Source organism: Neovison vison, chromosome 12 (assembly GCF_020171115.1).
Source record: "Neovison vison isolate M4711 chromosome 12, ASM_NN_V1, whole genome shotgun sequence".
Taxonomy (NCBI): domain Eukaryota; kingdom Metazoa; phylum Chordata; class Mammalia; order Carnivora; family Mustelidae; genus Neogale; species Neogale vison.
This window is the reverse complement of record NC_058102.1, coordinates 77898337-77916773: the sequence shown is the minus strand read 5'-3', so window position 1 is coordinate 77916773 and position 18437 is coordinate 77898337. Positions and strand designations below refer to the sequence as shown.

The following is an 18437-nucleotide window of genomic DNA, read 5'->3' as shown; positions in this document are numbered from 1 at the left end:
GAAATGATCCAGTGAAGAAAAAAGATTGCTTTTGCTGTCAAGACAGGGAATCGCTGGAACAACAGTAAGTGGGAGGGTATAATCAAGCAGAGTGGAGGTGTTGACCTCAGACAGCAGCTGAATCCATAGCAATAAGAGACAGGGTTAAAGATGCCAGTATTGGGATGCCTGGGTGGCGCAGTTGGTTAAACGACTGCCTCCGGCTCAGGGCGTGATCATGGAGTCCCGGGATCGAGTCCCACATCAGGCTCCCAGCTCCATGGGGAGTCTGCTTCGCTCTCTGACCTTCTCCTCGCTCATTCTCTCTCTCACTGTCTCTCTCTCTCAAATAAATAAAATAAATAAATAAATAAATAAAAATAAAAAAATAAAAAAAGATGCCAGTATTGGGTAGATGTGGGGTGGGAGCTTGTGGAAGTTCTAATTTGAACTTTCGTTTTCTCTGTGAAAGAAGAAGCTATGTTATCAGCTGAGCATAAGATTGGAGGTGGAGGTATTAAGGGTTGAACGGAAATTGTGAAAGCATGAGAAGATCATCCAAAAGAGTGGGATCAGTGGACCTAAGTGGACCTTGGGAACTGTAGTATAATTCCTGGGCAACACTAAAGACCCACTTGAAGTTAATGATCATTAATTTAAAATGAACTAATCAGTGTACTAGTGTTTATCTCAAGTCATACTCAAGTTCCTGGGTTCAGGCACTGCTAGGCAGAGAGCTAGATTTTTCCAGGGTTAGCCTTTTACAAAGGTAGTAAGACAAAGTAGAGGCACTGGGATGGTGTGCAGGGGAATAGTAATGACTGATCAGATTTAGAGAAGAGACGAGTAGGGGTCAGTGGACGTGAAGGAAAGTTAAACCATTGGTAGATTAATTGATCTTAGTTCCTGGTAGTCTCAGGGTATTAGAGAAACTGAACTAGAAAGAGAAGAGGTAGAGGTTAGTGAAGAAATATGTGAGATTGAGATTCTAAAGGGATTCTACTTCTTGGTAACAATGAGGTCTAAAGTGTGGTGGTGGGAGCGGGCTGCTGAGGCAGACTGAGGTATCAAGATCCTTAGAGAAGAGGAGAGGCAAAACTACTACTAATGAATACTGTTTTTCTGAAAATAAATAAATTGGAAAAAAAAAACTACTACTAAAAAAATCATAGTCTCAGTTGATTCTGATGTCACGAAGAATGTCAAGAGTAATGTTTTAGTTTGTAAGACCCGCCAAGAGTAAAAACTTTAAAGAAACAAGGGGCGTGGTCCGGATAGATTTTTCACCGGATATTTAAAGGAAAGAAGGTAGATAGCCTAGAAATGGCATGAGGAACAAGAAAAGCCGTTATCTTATAAGCAAAAGGGGATGAGAGCTGTGGAAGAAAAATTAATGACTACTTGAGAGGAAGCATTGTCTCTAAGGGAGAACCATGTTTTAGTTAAGGTGAGAAGTTCAGAGTAGAAGTTATGTAGAAGTGAAGAATATAGGGGATTGTGACAGTGCAAAGGTTTCAGAAATTGGGGATGGGGAAGAGATGGAGACAGAGCAGGACACATGCAGAGCTGTGTGGGTGTTAAAGTCCAGGCAAGGAGGGAGGCCCAGAGGCCGTGTCTTTCTATGCCAAAAGAAACAAACAGGGAAAAGGCGAGATGAGCCTAATCCTGCTGGATACTATGAAATGATGGTGGTGAGGTTGCATCTTGTAGGCCGCTGGAGGCACTTCTTTCCTCCCTGTGTAGACAGAGGCCTGGGCGGCGGCCATAAACTGTCTCCTCATTCTGGTATTCCAGTTTGGCTAGGCATCACCTCCCATTTTTCCTATCATCCATCTTCTCAGTGTGGCTAAAGTATCCCTCACCACTTACTGATATCCTGTGTAAATTTCCATAGTACATTCCCAATTTCTTTATTACTATGTATGTTTGTGTGTGTGCATATGCATGTGTGCGAAAGTGTATCTCATTTCCTGTGTATGCTTGTATAAATTTGGAGGTTTTGTGTAGAGTATGAATACAGTATGAATACCTCAAGGACAGAAAGAATGTTTCTCTTATCTGCTTCTCCTTGTTCCAGTCATAGTGTGTGCCTCTAAGTTGACACTCAGTGTATGCGTAGCCTTTGAATGAATGGTCTTATTGAAACCTTGGACATTTACTCAATTGTGATCTGTAAGTTTTATATTGTGGAACATTATAAAAATTATTTCAGTCTGAAAGGTTTCAAGTATTCCCTGAAAAACAACATTCCACTCTCCTAAATATAAGTTTATTTCAACATGTCTGAGCCAAATATTTGTGTTAAGAAAATTGTGTCCAAAAAAAAAAAAAAAAGTTTCCTTAGAGTGGTGGTTCTCAGAACGTGGATCCTGGTCTGGTAGCATTAGGATCTCCTAGGACCTTATTAGAAATAAAAATCTTGGACCCCAAATAGAATTTGTAACTCAGAAACTCTGGGAACCAACCATCTGTGTTTTAACAAGTCCTCCAGGTGATTTTGAGACACATACAAGTTTGCAAGCCAGTGGCTTGGACCAACTCATAATGCATAGTTTCTTCTACAGATAAAAAGGTATTGAGGGAAAAAAAAAAGAAGAATGAAGGGAATATGCAAGTTACATTAACAGTATTTTCTGAAAATTATCAAGGACACTCCAACAATCCATTGATGCTAGTATGATGGTAATAGTATAAGCCATATTTGAGACTTAATTAGACATAAGATAGATATTTTTTTGTATAATGTACTATACGTCACTGTTTTTAAACTATTATTCATTATATACTCACCTTTCAAGTAATGAAATGGCTACAAGTAAGATACTGATGCAATGTATAAAAATGGAAACAACATGTCTACCTTGAACATAAATTCTTGCCTGGTGTTTATCCTTTCCTCTGTTGTTCTCAGCCTCACATTCATATGTGCCTTCATCTTCCAGCTGAATGTTGAAGATCTTGAGGACAGCCCCAGAGGTGCTGATCTCAGCAGTACTTGGCATTGGTTCTAGGACCTTCCGCCAACGGATATCAGGAACAGGACTTTAAATAGGAAATAACAAAAGCTAAGTGTCCACATTTCAAAGTCAATTACTTTGTTAGTATACGCCTAAACAATTACATCATTTATTTCTTAAAATGGTACAAAAATTAATATATTTCTACATATACTAATAAAAGTATAAGTATACTTACTTGCCAAGTGCAAAACACTCTAATGTCACATTTTGGCCCATCAGTGCATATATGTCCTTGAACTGAACTACGATATCAGCAGGATATGGTTTTGTTGTTCCTAATATTAAGAAAAATACAACCATCCACTAATGATTAGGCAGAATAAATAGAGTTTTTTAAAAATAGTGTGACTTTTATAGAATTACTTCAGTATGCAAAGCATTTCTCTGTATAAGCACTGGAAAATACCTAGTCATAACACAATGCACAGATTTGCTTATGCACAGTATGTATATAGGATAAATTTCATCAAGCATTTCCAATCATATTGGCTCATTCTGACAGTTCTGTAACTAATCTGACTCAATACACCAAAAAAATCCAAGATGTCTCTAGAGAGCATCAAACATGTGTAAAACATTGTGCCAGGTGCTACATGGGACTCAGGATGGAAGAGAAACAAGAAAGCAAATGAGGGAGAAGAAATGAAGGAAGAGAGAAGAGTGGAAAAGAAAGAGGACAGGCAAGAAAAGAAGGAGAATAGAAGATAGATGTGCCTGTGGAAGCACATGCAAAAGGGAAATGAGTTGAAAAGAGGGGAAGAGAAAGGGAAAGAAGAGTGCTTATTCAGACATTACTGGGCTCATCAGTATAGTTCCTTTATTGAGTTCATTGAGCACATCTCTGCTGCAAGGTCTATTTCTCCCTTAATCTTATAGGGGGAAAACGGGCACAGAAAGGTGAAATACATTAAGATTACAGCATGAATAGGTACTTTATACTGTATGATACCTGAGAGACAAATAGATACACCATGTCCTAAAATACAAGCCAAAATGGAAATAAATAGTCTTAAAGAGTGGCAGCTAAGAAAGACTACTGAATATGCAGGGGCTATGGGAATTTCAGGCAAAAAGGGCATGTGACTTTACCAGACCAGCTCAGGCTGAGAAAACAGTATATTATGACAAAGCTCCAGAAGCATGAAGGGGATTTTTTTTTAGGTCTAGGAATTTAAGTGATGTCAAAGTATATGTAGTTGAAGATGACTTGAACCTATTATCTAGAAGGCTTGAAACTATGACATCAAACATTTTGAGGCTGATTTTCTCAGTGAGTAACCACTGGTGGGTTTTGGTAAGAGAAGTAATATGAATATCACCTTTGGTTTAAGTAGAAAGACTTGTCAGAAGTTTCAGAGAATGGGGCATGGAGAAGAGAAATACAGAAGAAAGTCTAAGGGAAGCTAGGTCATTACTTCTTGCAAAGCAGGTGGAGGCTTTGAGCAGTAGGAACAAAAAGGAAAGAACCGATCCAAGTTGACTTTGAGAGGCAGAATCAGCAAGACTGTCCATTGGGTCAATGTTTTCTTGAGGGGTAGATCAAAGATCCAATTCATCAGAATCACCTGGGATGGTTGCTGAACCTACAAATTCCTGGGTCACATTACAGACCGGCTGAATCAGTGTTTCTGGGTTCCAAATTTCTGCAAATTTCCCAAATGCTTAAATACTAACTGGGGACCACTGGATTAGCTGTCTGGAGGATGAGGAGAAGAGAGTATATGATTAAAAATGCTATCCTGAGTTAGAAACATGACAGTATCACCAAATGAGACAAAGAACACCAGAAGTTTTAGAGATGACAGATGTGTCTGGAACATCTTGAGCTTAACATCCTGAGCACCTTCTGTATGACAAGTCCCAGAGGTAGACAGAATTAAGTCTTAAAGAGAAAAGTTTTGGAGATAAGAATGTGGAGTCATCTCCACAGGGATACTGTTGAAAAGGTTTAAGTTGGTGAGAATATCTGGAAAAGGATTAGAGAGAAATATAAGAAGGAAGAAGATGTGGGGAAGGATCCTGAGGCAGGTGGGAGATAAGGGAATGGTAGGAGTTGGGAAAATTAGGAAAAGAAAGAAGAGTTCAAGAGAGGAAGAGGAGATCAACAGTGTCAAAGTTTATAGAGAATCAGAACTGAAAATTGTTCTTTGGATTTAGCAAATAAGAAGTCATCAAGATTGTTTGTATCGAATACAAAAGAATACACAGAGGGAAAGTTATGGAGGAGAGTTTAAAGATTCAGGAAAAAAAGCAGAAAATAAATGATATAGGGAAGTCCATAAATCTATCAAATGTTAAATGAACCAGTGCAACTACAGGAATTAGCTAGAATACGAGGAGAAACTCTGCCTTCACAGAGAAAATAGTAAAAAATAAATAGAAGAGATGAATTTCTCGGGTAGAGTAGGAAAGAAACTTGAGGAAGTTTTACATGATGACTCCCTGTAATTCTATAAAGTAGTGGATGAGAGCATCTCCCAAGGTTGTGGAGAGACAAAAGAGCCAGAAGTCAAAAAATATTTATTGAATTCCAACCACATGACCATAATCGAGGAGAGTAGTAAAAATGGAATCACGGTGGTACGATGACATTTTCCCCACTGTAATCACCTACTTAGAGTGGAGGCAGGAACCAAACCTAACTCTGTGAACAACAAAGCCCAGTATTTCTTCAGTAGCCTGAACCCATTGATGTGAGTGGTAACAGCACTGGCCTCTTGTGATAAAAACAATGTGAAGTAAGCAAATATATTGAAATCTGATTCTCTTAGGAAGAGAATGCATTTAAAAAGGAATGTAGTTCAATTGGAATCTTGGAAGCCATTCAGGCCCGCCAGCGGCCATCAGATATGTTAGCTAACAACATAATAAAAAAAAGATAATAATAAAAAATAAATATAATGAAATAAAACATCTACATAAATGTATAAATAAAAGAATCCTATGAAATACAAAACAAATATGGTACCTATGCTACTTACTCATAGTAGAAAGGCAATTTATATACTTATTTGCTTCATATAAATAGTTCCTTAAAAATATCAAAAGAATACAACTGCATGTGTTTCCCCAATTCTGTAATCACTATAGTTTCTATTGATCTAATCATTTGTTCTCTTTCATGAAGTTACTTTGGATATGGAAAAAAGCAGAGGCCAGTGATTCCCCCTGTAACTAATATATGGATATTTGGCTAATAAATCAGAACCTTATGTATTCTCTGAACTAGAGGAAACCAGTCCAAACTCAACCAACTTGGGTGCTTTTATCATGTAAATCTCTATCAGAAAAAGTAAGGAATGACCAAGACTTTCAAAGTGGATGTCTTCTGTTTGCCCTGACTTAAAAGCTAGCTAGTTTTTCCTCTGGATATTTCTTTTCCTCACTATAAGTGCTCCATGAGCAGACAACCTGCAAAAACACTGTGTAACAAACAAGATACTTACGTTCAGGTAGTGGAATGAGTGGGATAAATTTGCTGAACACGCTCTTTGTAATAGAAGGACTGGATACAAAGCAGGAATAATTGCCTTTGTCTGATGCCTCAACATTTGCAATGTAGAGATTTCCATTTGTCTGAGACACAAATCTTCGTTTATCCATTGTGATAAATACAGGAAATTCATTTAGAAGCCAGCGGTAGCTAAGATCATCTGGGAGGAAACATTGTCTTCTAAATATTAAATTCTTCTTCAAAAGCAAAAAATTTTATTTTCTAGGAACAAGCTAGGGCATAATCTAATCTAGGCTATTGTAGAACAAATGTTGGAAGTAGACCAAGACAAATAGTGCAAATGTTCCAAAAGCTACCATATTTTGAGTAAATATAAGCATGGTGCTAAGCAATTATATTTATCTTTCTCTCTCAATTATTTTATGACCTATTAATATTCTAAATTCCATTTCATTGATAAAACTCAGAGCAGTCAAATGTTTTGCTTAGAATTTTATAATTGGTAAGTAGAATTGGGATTTTTACTCTAGGTCTGATAATTCCCAAACTCATGATCCATTTTCCTTACTGCATTAAAAAAAAAAAAAAAAAAGTTTGCTAGCCACAGTATCTTTATATCTTTTTTCCTTTTATACTCCTATTTTGAATTATAGATTTAGAATTTCCCCAAAGTCTTTCATTAAAACACTAGCCAGACCCATCTTTCCATAACTTAAGCAATGTCGTGTGACTCCTTCTTGTCAAAGCCCTCCAAAGTAAATCTCACTGAAGTTAAAGCCAGTGTAATTACTACGAAATATAAAGCCCTATGTGATATAGCTCTTGGAACTCTCCAGTTTCATTTTCTATTACCTTCTGTCTTATGCACTCTATTCCAGCCCCTCTAGCTCCCTTGGTCTTCCTTGGTAGTTGCATTTCATGCCTTTGTTGCATCTGCCTGCTACGTCTTCCCCTCACACGTCTGCGCTGTTAGTGTCTTCTTTTCCTTCAGGCCTTTATTCAAAGTTACCTTCACAGCTTTGTCCTTGATAAAAGTTCAACCAGCCCTTAACATTGACTCTTCCCCCTTCCCTGCACAAGTTTTTCTTCCTAGTGCTTATCTACCAATATCTAGGCATAATATACCTGTTACCTATGTATCTTGTATATTGGCTGTCTCTGCCAGTAGCAAATCTCTGAGGGCAGGTGGATCTTGTGTATCACTCACTGAGGTATTCTTGTGATACAGACAGTGCTTAATTGGGTAACAAGTGCTCGCAAGAAAATTGTTGAATGAATGAGCGATGAAATGAAGCCCATCTTCATCAAATGGGCTCTGAAGCCCATTTCCTTAGTCTCATTTCCTTTATGTATATTTCTTGAATGTAGTCAAATGTGGTCATCGGCTATTTATGATCATTTATTTCATTTGTGGGAAATGCTGTGGAGATGAGGTGATCTTTCCCCCATAGTTTTAGCAGTTCTTCAAAGAAAAAGACTATTCTCTCACTGAGATGTTGTTGCATCATTTTGAATTCTATGCTTCTCCTATACTTACCATTGAATAGTCCTTCTCCTGTTTTATTGGAGAGAAAATTACTGACATTTGATATATAAACAACCAGAATTTATATACATATAATTTGGAATAGAATACATATAGATGTATGTATATAATTATATACATAAGCATATATTTTATGATATGCATTATACATTTACATATGTTCACCTCTATATATATCATCAATATATTCCATACAAAATGATTTGTAACATCCTGTTCTTTATGGGGTCTTTAAAGTCAAATTTATGACATAATATTAGAACCCTAAGAATATAAAACATTATTTTTTCATTGTGAAAAGTAGTATTTACATATTATTTCAAGAAGATATTTGATAAAACAAGTGAAAATTAATGAACATATATAAGGTGCTTTTTTTTTTAAAAAAGATTTTATCCATTTATCTGACAGACAGAGATCACAAGTAGGCAGAGAGGCAGGCAGAGAGAGAGGAGGAAGGCTCCCTGCTGAGCAGAGAGCCCCATTCCAGAACCCCAGGGCCATGACCTGAGCTGAAGGCAGAGGCTTTAAGGCACTGAGCCACCCAGGCACCCCAGGTACTTATCTTTTAATTAGCACTTCAGTGGCATTTATTTTAGCCATATCAAATTACAGGAAACATATTCAAAGGTGGAACCTTGCTACAGATCACACTTAATTTAACCCCTTTCTAAACTGGATGATTATTCTTGTAGCTAGATGCTCCTAAATAGATTAATAATATATTATGTCTTTATCTTTTTCTAGCATTTTTATAATTCACAGAATATTGTAGGTGTAATAATTTTAATGAAATGATGGACTAATTATATATCACTTCTTGGCACTGTTGTATTCTAAAAATAATTTGTAAAAAATCTATCATATTTTCTCCTGTATAAGAGGAATGTTAATGAGGACACAATCTAACATATATGTTGTTTATAAACCAAAATGATTACAGATTTTTGGAATTAGGGCCAAGTGACTAAAGAGCCTGGAAGTGTCTCTAACCATTTGAAAGCAGTGCGTTACAAGGTTTAAGCAAATCTCGAGTCTTATTTCATCATAAATGTACCATTATTGTTAAGAAAATTAAAATGTAGCCATTCGTTGAATAAATGCATATAGTCACAGAGGAACTTAAATTTACCTGGAAAATGGTATGGAGGATCGCAGAGAAGCACCATTCCCTTCCCTTCCTTCACCCTGACCTCAGGACGCTCCTCAGGTGGGAAAGGGTCAAGATCTAATACGAAGGCCAAAAGGAAAATATTCACTTTCTAGTCAATAGAAAAAGATTTTCATTAAATTTTATCTTTCATCTACTAACTCCCTTTTGGATGTGACACTTCTCAGCTGGTTTGGTGGAACCTATGACAATCAATTCCCTATTTTCACATGGTGACATTTGCATGTACTCCAGGACTTCTGTGGTAAACGCCCCCGATGGATATCGGTAGCAGCCTGCATAAGTATTCTGACAACCTTAAAAATTACAATATCCTCAACGTTTTCTTCAGGTTTAGGAGGAATCTCAGTAAGGGTATCTGGAAATACAATGGGATTAGGCAAAACCAGGAATCTACCAAAGAAGAAAGTAGAGAGGATTGACTGGAGGAACAGACTCATTTGAAAAGTATATTTCTCTTCCTGAGGAATGACTCGAATGTGGTGAAAGAATAAGGATGCAAAGTAGGATCTGACTTTTTTGGGGTGAATATCACCAATTTTTTTCTTCTTTTCAAATTCTGAGTTTTCCTTAGTCTCATTTCCTTTATTCTTGTCTGTTTATTTAGAATTCACTTTTTGCTTGGTTTCATGATACTCTACTATTTGATTCTTCATTTGCTTCACTGGTGCTCACTCTGCTTCAACCCTGCCTTACCTCCTAACTCTTCTCTGTGATCAGTACTCAAATTATAGAATCAGATTTTTACTTCTTTCAATATACTTATATCTCTGAAAAGTCATCATTCTAATTGTTACCTTTTTGCAGAGAGCTTTTCAGATCTCCATCTCTAATCCTGATGCTTCGCTTGAACACCACCCCATACCCAAATACTTGGCTGACATTTCAACAACAATAACTTAATGTCATCATAACCTCTGCATGTGAAGACATCATTTCAGTGCTTCCTCCCAACCTTGAAATTGGTTTTATTTGCTCCCATTCCATTTTTAAAGAGAGCAGAATGTTTCTGCTCTTTCATTCAACTTTCCTTTAAAAAATACTTAGGACCTTTTTTTTTCCTCAGTGCAATGTAATCTATTATTTCTTCAAGGATTGTGTATATTTATTTACATTCACATTGTCACCACATTAATTGAATCTGACTGCTCACTCCTTGCTGGTAATCACTGCCACATGGGTTCTCTTAAAACATCGATTTCATCCTGTAATTCATTTTGCAAAAGATTTAAGTGCTGACTTATAAAATTGCATACGGGAGATCGTCTAGTCCAACTCCTCTTTCAATGCACAATGTTCTTCTAGAATAGCTTCTAACTTTAAGTTTAGCACAAGATTTCTGAAAAAAATTTTTTTAAAGATTTTTATTTATTTATTTGTGAGAGAGAGAGAGAGCGAGAGAGAGGTCACAAGCACACAGAGGCAGAGGGAGAAGCAGGCTCCCACTGAGCAGAGAGCCCAATGTGGGACTTGATCCCAGGACACTGGGATCATGACCTGAGCCAAAGGCAGTGGCTTAACCAACTGAGCCACCCAGGCGTCCCTGGAAAAAAAAAAAAAAAAATATATATATATATATATATATATAGAGAGAGAGAGAGAGAGAGAGAGAGAGAGTCCTGTTTGGGTTCCCAGCTCCGTGGGGAGTCTGCTTCTCCCTCTGACCTTCTCCTCTCTCATGCTTTCTCTCTCACTCTCCCTCAAATAAATAAATAAAATCTTAAAAAAATAAATGCAATTTTATTAGCATTCTCATTATTTTGAGGGTCAACACAAGATAATAAGAGCTTCAAGACTGATAAGTAGAAGGTAAAGTTCCCTGTTGTAACTTTCAGGGTATTGCCATGAATAAGAAATTATCACAGAACATGCCATAAATATATATATATTTTTTTTGACAGCCTTCATAAAAAGAAATTTTAACTTAATTTAAATTTAAAGTAATTTGATTAATTTAATTTATTCCCAATAAGGTAAATTACATACTACGGAGTAAGATTCTGTCAGGTAGAGTCAAGCTCTAGAGATCACAACTGTAATGTTATAATAAAAGAAAAAAGAGAGAGAGAGAGAATGCATGGCTTAGCACTTCCACTGATGCTACTTATTCAAGACCCTTCAGACATGGCCTTAGTTTATTTCCCAATACCCCTCAGGATGCTTTGCTCTCTTGAAATTTTTTCTCCATACAGTTAAGGCCCACTGATCATATAGGACCCACTCCATCTATGGACCTTTTCGCTCGTTTTCTTTTCATCTTGCTTTTTCTTCTTGTTGAATTCTTATGATAACATTTAATTTTTACTTCACTTAGAAACACTGGACCTCTTCAAAGTTACAGTTACTTACATCCAAAGCTCAGAGTTGCTTCCGTGCTTCTGACCATCCCATAGTTATTTGATGCTAAGCAGTAATATATTCCAGCATCTTTCTGTTTGTCAGGATTGTTGATCACAAGGTTTCCACCCACCATGCTGTACCGATCACTGGTCAGATCAATATCCCCATTATTCATTCTCCATCTATGAAAAAGAAAAACAAATGTCATATCAAAGGTCATAGGCCTGCAAGCAGCAATACTGGCCTAATATTATTCTAATATGGGTACAGCTCCATGTGAAATCAGATGATTAAGTAGATGACTCAGTGTGGTATTTCTTCACACCCTATAATTCTGTGTCTCTGGGCTCATGATTTTAATTTAGTTCACGCACAGAAAGGTAAATGTTCAAGTGCATGAAATGTGTTCTCTTTATTCATGAGGCATCGGAAGGGACAAATATTTTGTTGAATTTTGCTACATTGTTTTCTTAGCAGATATACATAGATTATAAATGTATATTTTAGCAGATATACATAGATTATAAATTATAAAACTATGTAAGTACTAGCTAGATTCATGCATATCTAGATGTGTTGCACAATATATTAAAAGCACCACTCTAGCAAAAGTAAAATATAAAATATCAGTACCTGATTTTAAATATCAAAATAAATTCCCAATAAAACTAATTGAAACGAGGATTCTACTCAGTAAATGTCACACTCTGACCACTAGAGGTCGATCACACAATTTGAAAATTCTAACAATAAATTGGATCCTTTGTTTCCATGCCTGCAATATAATGTTGCAGGTATATTTAGAGGGATTATGTTATAAACAAACTGACTAAAAACAGGACAGGAACTTTCTTGCTGAGATAATAAGAAGGATAAATGTAGAAAATAGTTTTCAGTTAAGCTGACCATGTATGTATTATACTCATTCTCTTATCAGGATTCATGTCTTCAGCAATGTTATAGGCAAGAGCCATGATCAAATAGTGGGCTGTGGCCTCATGGTTCATGGCCTTGCACACTTATGATCAGGGTCAGAATCTTACCAAAAGAAGCCTAATGATTTTAGAATATCTTTTATTAAATCAAATTACTGGAACATTTTTAGTTTTAATTTTTATACTATAGGAGGAAATTTAAAAGCAAACACAGAAACTATGCTTTTGCATTTTGAAAACCTACCAAATTCCAATTCCAATGAGTATATCTTCCCCCTTCCCAAATTGATGGCAATATTGGCTCTGCTCAAACAATCCAATGTCAAGTTGCTTAGCATTTGCCAAGGCAATGGGTTTCCCTGTTGAGCAATACCAATTGTTACGTTTTTTTCCCCATTATATTGACTCCAAATTTTTATTTATTGCATTATCTCCTCTCTAGTGGATTTGAGTCTGCCTTTGATGTCATATGATTGAAATTTTGCTGTGTTGGGGTAAGTTCACTGGTTTACTTTGTTTTCAGGAATGTATACCATTGTTGTTACTCCTCTCAGACAGTTTTAAAGGCAATTTTAGTGGCGCCTGGGTGGCTCCGTTGGTTAAGCCACTGCCTTCAGCTCAGGTCATGATCCTAGAGTCCCGGGATCGGGTCCTGTTTGGGCTCCCAGTTCCGTGGGGAGTCTGCTTCTTTTTCTGACCTTCTCCTCTCTCATGCTTTCTCTCTCACTCTCTCTCAAATAAATAAATAAAATCTTAAAAAAATAAATGCAATTTTATTAGCATTCTCATTATTTTAAGGGTCAACACAAGATAATAAAAGCTTCAAGACTGATAAGTAGAAGGTAAAGTTCTCTGTTGTAACTTTCAGGGTATTGCCATGAATAAGAAATTATCACAGAACATGCCATAAATATAAAACTACTGTGTGAATGACACATTGCATGATTACCAAGGTTAGTATGACTTGCTCTGAATATTAAGTAAAGTTTTAAAACTTCAAATGTTCTTTTCCATCAGACAAGCTGCATCATGAGCTGAATTTTTTCCCTTTTTATTTTTTCATCTGTCAAATGCAGATGCCTTCATAACAGAATTAAACATCTACTTCTCCTTTCCAGCTCTGTACATTAATGTGTAGATAGTCAGGCCACCATCTTAGGGACTTCATTGCTGGTTCAACCTATGGGAGGGAGTTAGTGAATGTATTTGTTGGTCAAAGTTTTGCCTTCTTATTTTACATTTTAAATTTTGGTAAGAACACTTAATATGAGAGCACTTATATGAGGTATCTAAAAGAGTCAAACTGTAGAAGCAAAGAATGCAATGATGGTTGCCAGGGACTGGAGAAAAAAGGAAAAAGGGAGCTGCTAATTAATGTGTATAAAATTATAATCATGCAAAACTTTGCTTCTTAATGATTCTGTGGGGTAGATGTCAGGTAGGCACAGCAAGAACATCATTTCTAAAACACTATCTGAAAATAGTCTCTTCTGTTTTGCTGCCTCCATTCCAGGCTGTAGACTGATCTGCTGTTTCCATGTATGAATGTCAAGGGCAAGGTGTCACAAAATAAGTGAGATCACTGAAATAGCTTTTGAGATGTTATCAAGCTATATAGATAGATACAACCTGAAAAAATTACATGTTTCTTTGAAAGCCATAAAACCTGTGCTATGTTTCAGTCCTGGATCTATGATTTACTAACTCTAGAGCAAGTCAATTTCCTTATTCATTATTCAGCTTCCTCTCCTATAAAATTATGTGCTTAGATTAGATCTCCTCCACAAACCCTATTAGTTATACTATCCCATATCCATAACTATGTATATAAATGCCCATACTGTGTGGCTTCAGGGTAGAAACAAGTCCAGCCTAACAAATATTTTCAAAATAAATGTGTTAACTTATAATTAATAAAATATCTACTTATTTTGCATTCCCATGCATGAAACTGAAACAATAAAAATAACTTCAAAGGCACAATGTTTTTATATCTAAATTCATATTTTATTTTAAGAATAATTTTGTAATTTAGCCCAGAGACTCATGAGAGTCTCTTGAACTCAAGAGAAAATGAGTTCGATTAGGATTAAATTTATATATATTATTATAACTTCTTATAAAAATAGAAAGTTGTTTTTCTTTTGAGAAAAAAACACTATGAAAATCAATCTTGTTGAATGACAACCTTCAATTAAGTTAGCTGACATTGACACACTAGAGCTCCAATTTCCCCATCAATCACTTGTGTTGTCTTCATGGAACCATTTCACAGGTGAAATTCAAATTCGTTGGTGTTTGGTTAATTTTTTAATCTTATTCTTTGTATCAGACTAGAAATAGTTAGTATACTTTTCTGAACCATCTGAAGCAGAAAAACCCACTGTTACCTTAAAAGTTATATTTTATATCGTAAATTCCCCAAATAAAACATAACATAAAAAAACACATAAATCCCACAAAAAACTAGAAAGAGATATATTGATATAGATTACCTAATTTTAAGAAATTTGCTATATTACCTGGAATATAGATTTGAGACCACTGGAAAAAAGTGGTGCTTTCTAGAATTATGTATGCAAGCTCTCTGAATGTAGTTGATAGAGGAATATTATCTATAATATGTGAGTATGAGTTATCCAGATTGCTGCATATAAGAACATTTTATCTTCAAATGTATATATTTAAATTGTGCATGATTTTCATATAGCCTTATACATGCTTAATAGCATGATCACTTGTCATTGGACAATTGACCAATTGTCATTGGACAATTTTAAGTAGATAATATGAAATGGCATTGGCATTGTCTGTGCAGGAAAGAGGGAGTGGATTATTTGCATATATTTAAGAAAACTTACTACCAATTTGGACATTAAACAACTCTATTTTAATAACTTACATGCCAATATTTTGTTAACATTCCTGCATTTTGTTAATAACCTTATATTAGAGAATTCTCTATCAGTACAGGGTCACAGATGCTCATCTATAATCTAGTTTGATACTCCATTGTAATAAAAGAGCAGTGAAGTACATTACTTGTAAACTGGGAAAGGGCTGGCTCGTGCCCTACAGTTTAGTGAAACTTTTCCTTCTGGTGATTCCTCTGGATAAATGGTATTGATTGGCTGCTCTTCAAAAATTGGTCCAAATCCTTTATCTTCCTCAGAAACTACAAGAAAAATAAAATTATTTTACAATGTACTCTTTTATAAGTCAAAGAAAATTTGGACACATTTAAAAAGGTTTTGGGAAAATGTTAGAAACATCAAATCTCCATTTCCATTTGAAATAAAGATATTTGCCTCCATAATCCTGAGGAAAACATTCAGGTGCTTTACTCAAAATTCTTTTCTGTCCATCTCTCATTATTTCTCCCAAGGCACCCAGTGTTGTCATGCTTAACTACTTATACACCCTCAAACAAGTCAGGCCTTCATGTCCCTGAGACTTCACAACATAATTTTTCCCCTTTCTGGAATCACCATCTCATTTTTCTTCTCCTCTCAAAGCTCAGTGTTTATGACTCAGCCATGGCTAGATTCTTCAGAAAGCTTCCTCTCACCCCTCCTCACTTTAGCTGGTCCTCATTTGTGTTCTCACGACTTCTCACACAGCTTAGGGTACTTAGCACACCTTCTGGGATTCTTGGTATAATCGTCTGTTCCATGAGACTGTAAGTGCTTGGAACAGGTGGCTGTGTCCATAACCTCCCAGCTAGCTGCCAAGCAGTCTGCAGCACAATAGGTGCTTAATGAGTTTTTTATAAGAGAATGGATGAATTTCTAGAAGCTCTGGGAAATTAGTCTCTTGTTTGTTTTATTTTTTCTAAACATGTAACCGGCATCTGTACTCAGTAACATCTAGGACAGTCAATAAACAAATTATTGGGATCTGACCAACTGGTTCAGAATACATCACAAGCAAACCCAAGTTGGGAAGCAGCTGTTTCTCTGGAAAGGAACAGTGATGCTTCGCAGCGGGATGCAGAGAAGAGAATCACTCGTAGGATATCAGCGCAGCAGCATTTACAGAGAAGAGCTTAGAGCCATATGCCCCACATGAATTAATACTAGCATGTGTGGCTAGGAAGGAGGATATTCCTAATAAGATCATTAAACTGTCTCTGCTATACGTGGTTCACTCCTCCACGTATTTTTTAGGAGAGAGTTCAAGGCAAACACCACAGACGTTTTGTCTGCTCCGACACAACCTTGAAGATGAGAGCTTTGTTTCAGCTTCTATTAATGAACAGTTTCATTATACCATTTAAATCTTGCCTCCGTACTGTTTACAAGGCCTTTGGAAAAATTATTTAACTCTCTAGACCTCAATATCACCCTTTACAAAGTGAGAATAATAATAAAATCTAACCCATTAGACACTGTGAGAATTATTTTGAGGCAATGCATATAAGACGGTAGTGTACCTGGCTCACAGTCAGCATTCAGTAAGTACTGACTATGTCAATGTTCTTTGGAACTTGCCGATCCTTTCAAAATTTGATTTATGTATCTTAAGCCTATCTTATCATATGTATGTATATGTATATTTATATGTATATGTGTATCAACTCATAAAATTTCTAAAAGGAAGAGGCCATGTTTTACTCACTTTTGTTGTTCTGGTGTTATTAGTGTTGTATCGACCCATATTTGTATACATGCAGGTGATCAGTAAAATCCTCAAGTTAGTTTCTTCTAGTACGAAGCATTGATTTTTCTAAACTTGTCTGAAATATTTCAAGGGGAGATGCCTCATTTTTAGTTTGGAATTTGCTGATATTGCCATTCAAGAATTTACAGACCTCAGTTCCTTCCCTATTACCGCCCTATTTCAAAGAGCAAATTGCTGGATCAAAGTCAAAGGAACTGGAGAAACAGATTTAGTTTCACCAATGCACTTCCCCTAACTATTGTTTTATGCAAGCCATTTGTTCTATGTGGAGTCAACATCTAAAAAAAGAAAGGAGCAGGCACACATGCCCTAAGGGCCCACAAGCCCAAGACCACCATAAATAAGATAAAAAATTCGAGGTGTTCACAGAAGCCCTCTGCTAAGGATTTTGAACGTCCTGCTGTGAGCAGTGTCTAGTTCCGTATCCTTCTCAAAATGCATAAAATGTTTTCTGCTTCACTTCTAATAATTTTCCTGATGATGCCCAATATTTCCTGGCCTTTTAAGGATATAACCGCACACCAGGGGAAATGAAGAATGAATCCCAAATCACGGACAACTATAGACTTTCACTTGGATGTCAGCTCTAGATTTTCAATCTCTGAAGGAAATGACCTTGTCCTTATCTATGATAAAAATCATATGCCATTTTTCTTCCCATTTGAACAACTTTATAAGCTCTTCCTTGAGTCTCTCCCAATTGCACAGCTTTTCTGATTGGAACAATTTAGTAACACCTGCTAATCTGGAGATTCTGTTGTTTCTTCCCAATTCACAGGAAAATGTTTAAAAAGACAAGCAGAGAAGTGCAATTTTATCAAAATATTTAGATTCTCTTCTTGAAGACAAGATGACATCTATTCCAACTCTAACCCTGATCAATAACAATGTTAGTGTGAAATTTTTCAATTTTTAAAAACTTAAGTAGACCAGGTATTTAGAGGGTAAAAAACAAATATTATTTAGAGAAGCTTTAAGCTCATAAGTGTCTTCTGAGTACATTGTATTTATATAAAAATCCTGATGATGAGTTCTTAGACACAATACAAAAAGTATGATCCACTAAAGAAAAAAAAGCTGGATTTTATTAAAATCAAAAAATTATGTTCTGTGAAAGACACACTCAAAAGAATCTCAGGTGTTCAAGTTTAGGGGTTTTCCTTTGGGTTATTTCCAACTTGTATTCCACAAGCAGCAAGTTGGAGAGACTTGTAGCTAACAAAATCCCTGTTTTATTTAGTAATAGGGATTTATTAGAGATTGCACACTATTTACAAAATTTGCCCTCATCTCAAAGGTGCAGGGTTGTGTT

General features: G+C 36.1%; 1 protein-coding gene across 2 annotated transcripts in view; it reads right to left on the bottom strand.

Annotated features, from left to right (window-relative positions):
• The window catches only part of CNTN1 (contactin 1), a 357030-nt gene that overhangs the window by 138816 nt on the left and 199777 nt on the right, over positions 1-18437 (bottom strand). For both annotated transcript variants that reach the window (XM_044227281.1, XM_044227280.1), the window contains exons 6-11: positions 15488-15620; positions 11520-11692; positions 9132-9227; positions 6446-6652; positions 3175-3274; positions 2840-3021 (exon numbers count right to left, since the gene is read on the bottom strand). In XM_044227281.1, the coding sequence (XP_044083216.1) occupies positions 2840-3021; positions 3175-3274; positions 6446-6652; positions 9132-9227; positions 11520-11692; positions 15488-15620 (891 nt within the window). The remainder of the gene's footprint in view (positions 1-2839; positions 3022-3174; positions 3275-6445; positions 6653-9131; positions 9228-11519; positions 11693-15487; positions 15621-18437) is intronic.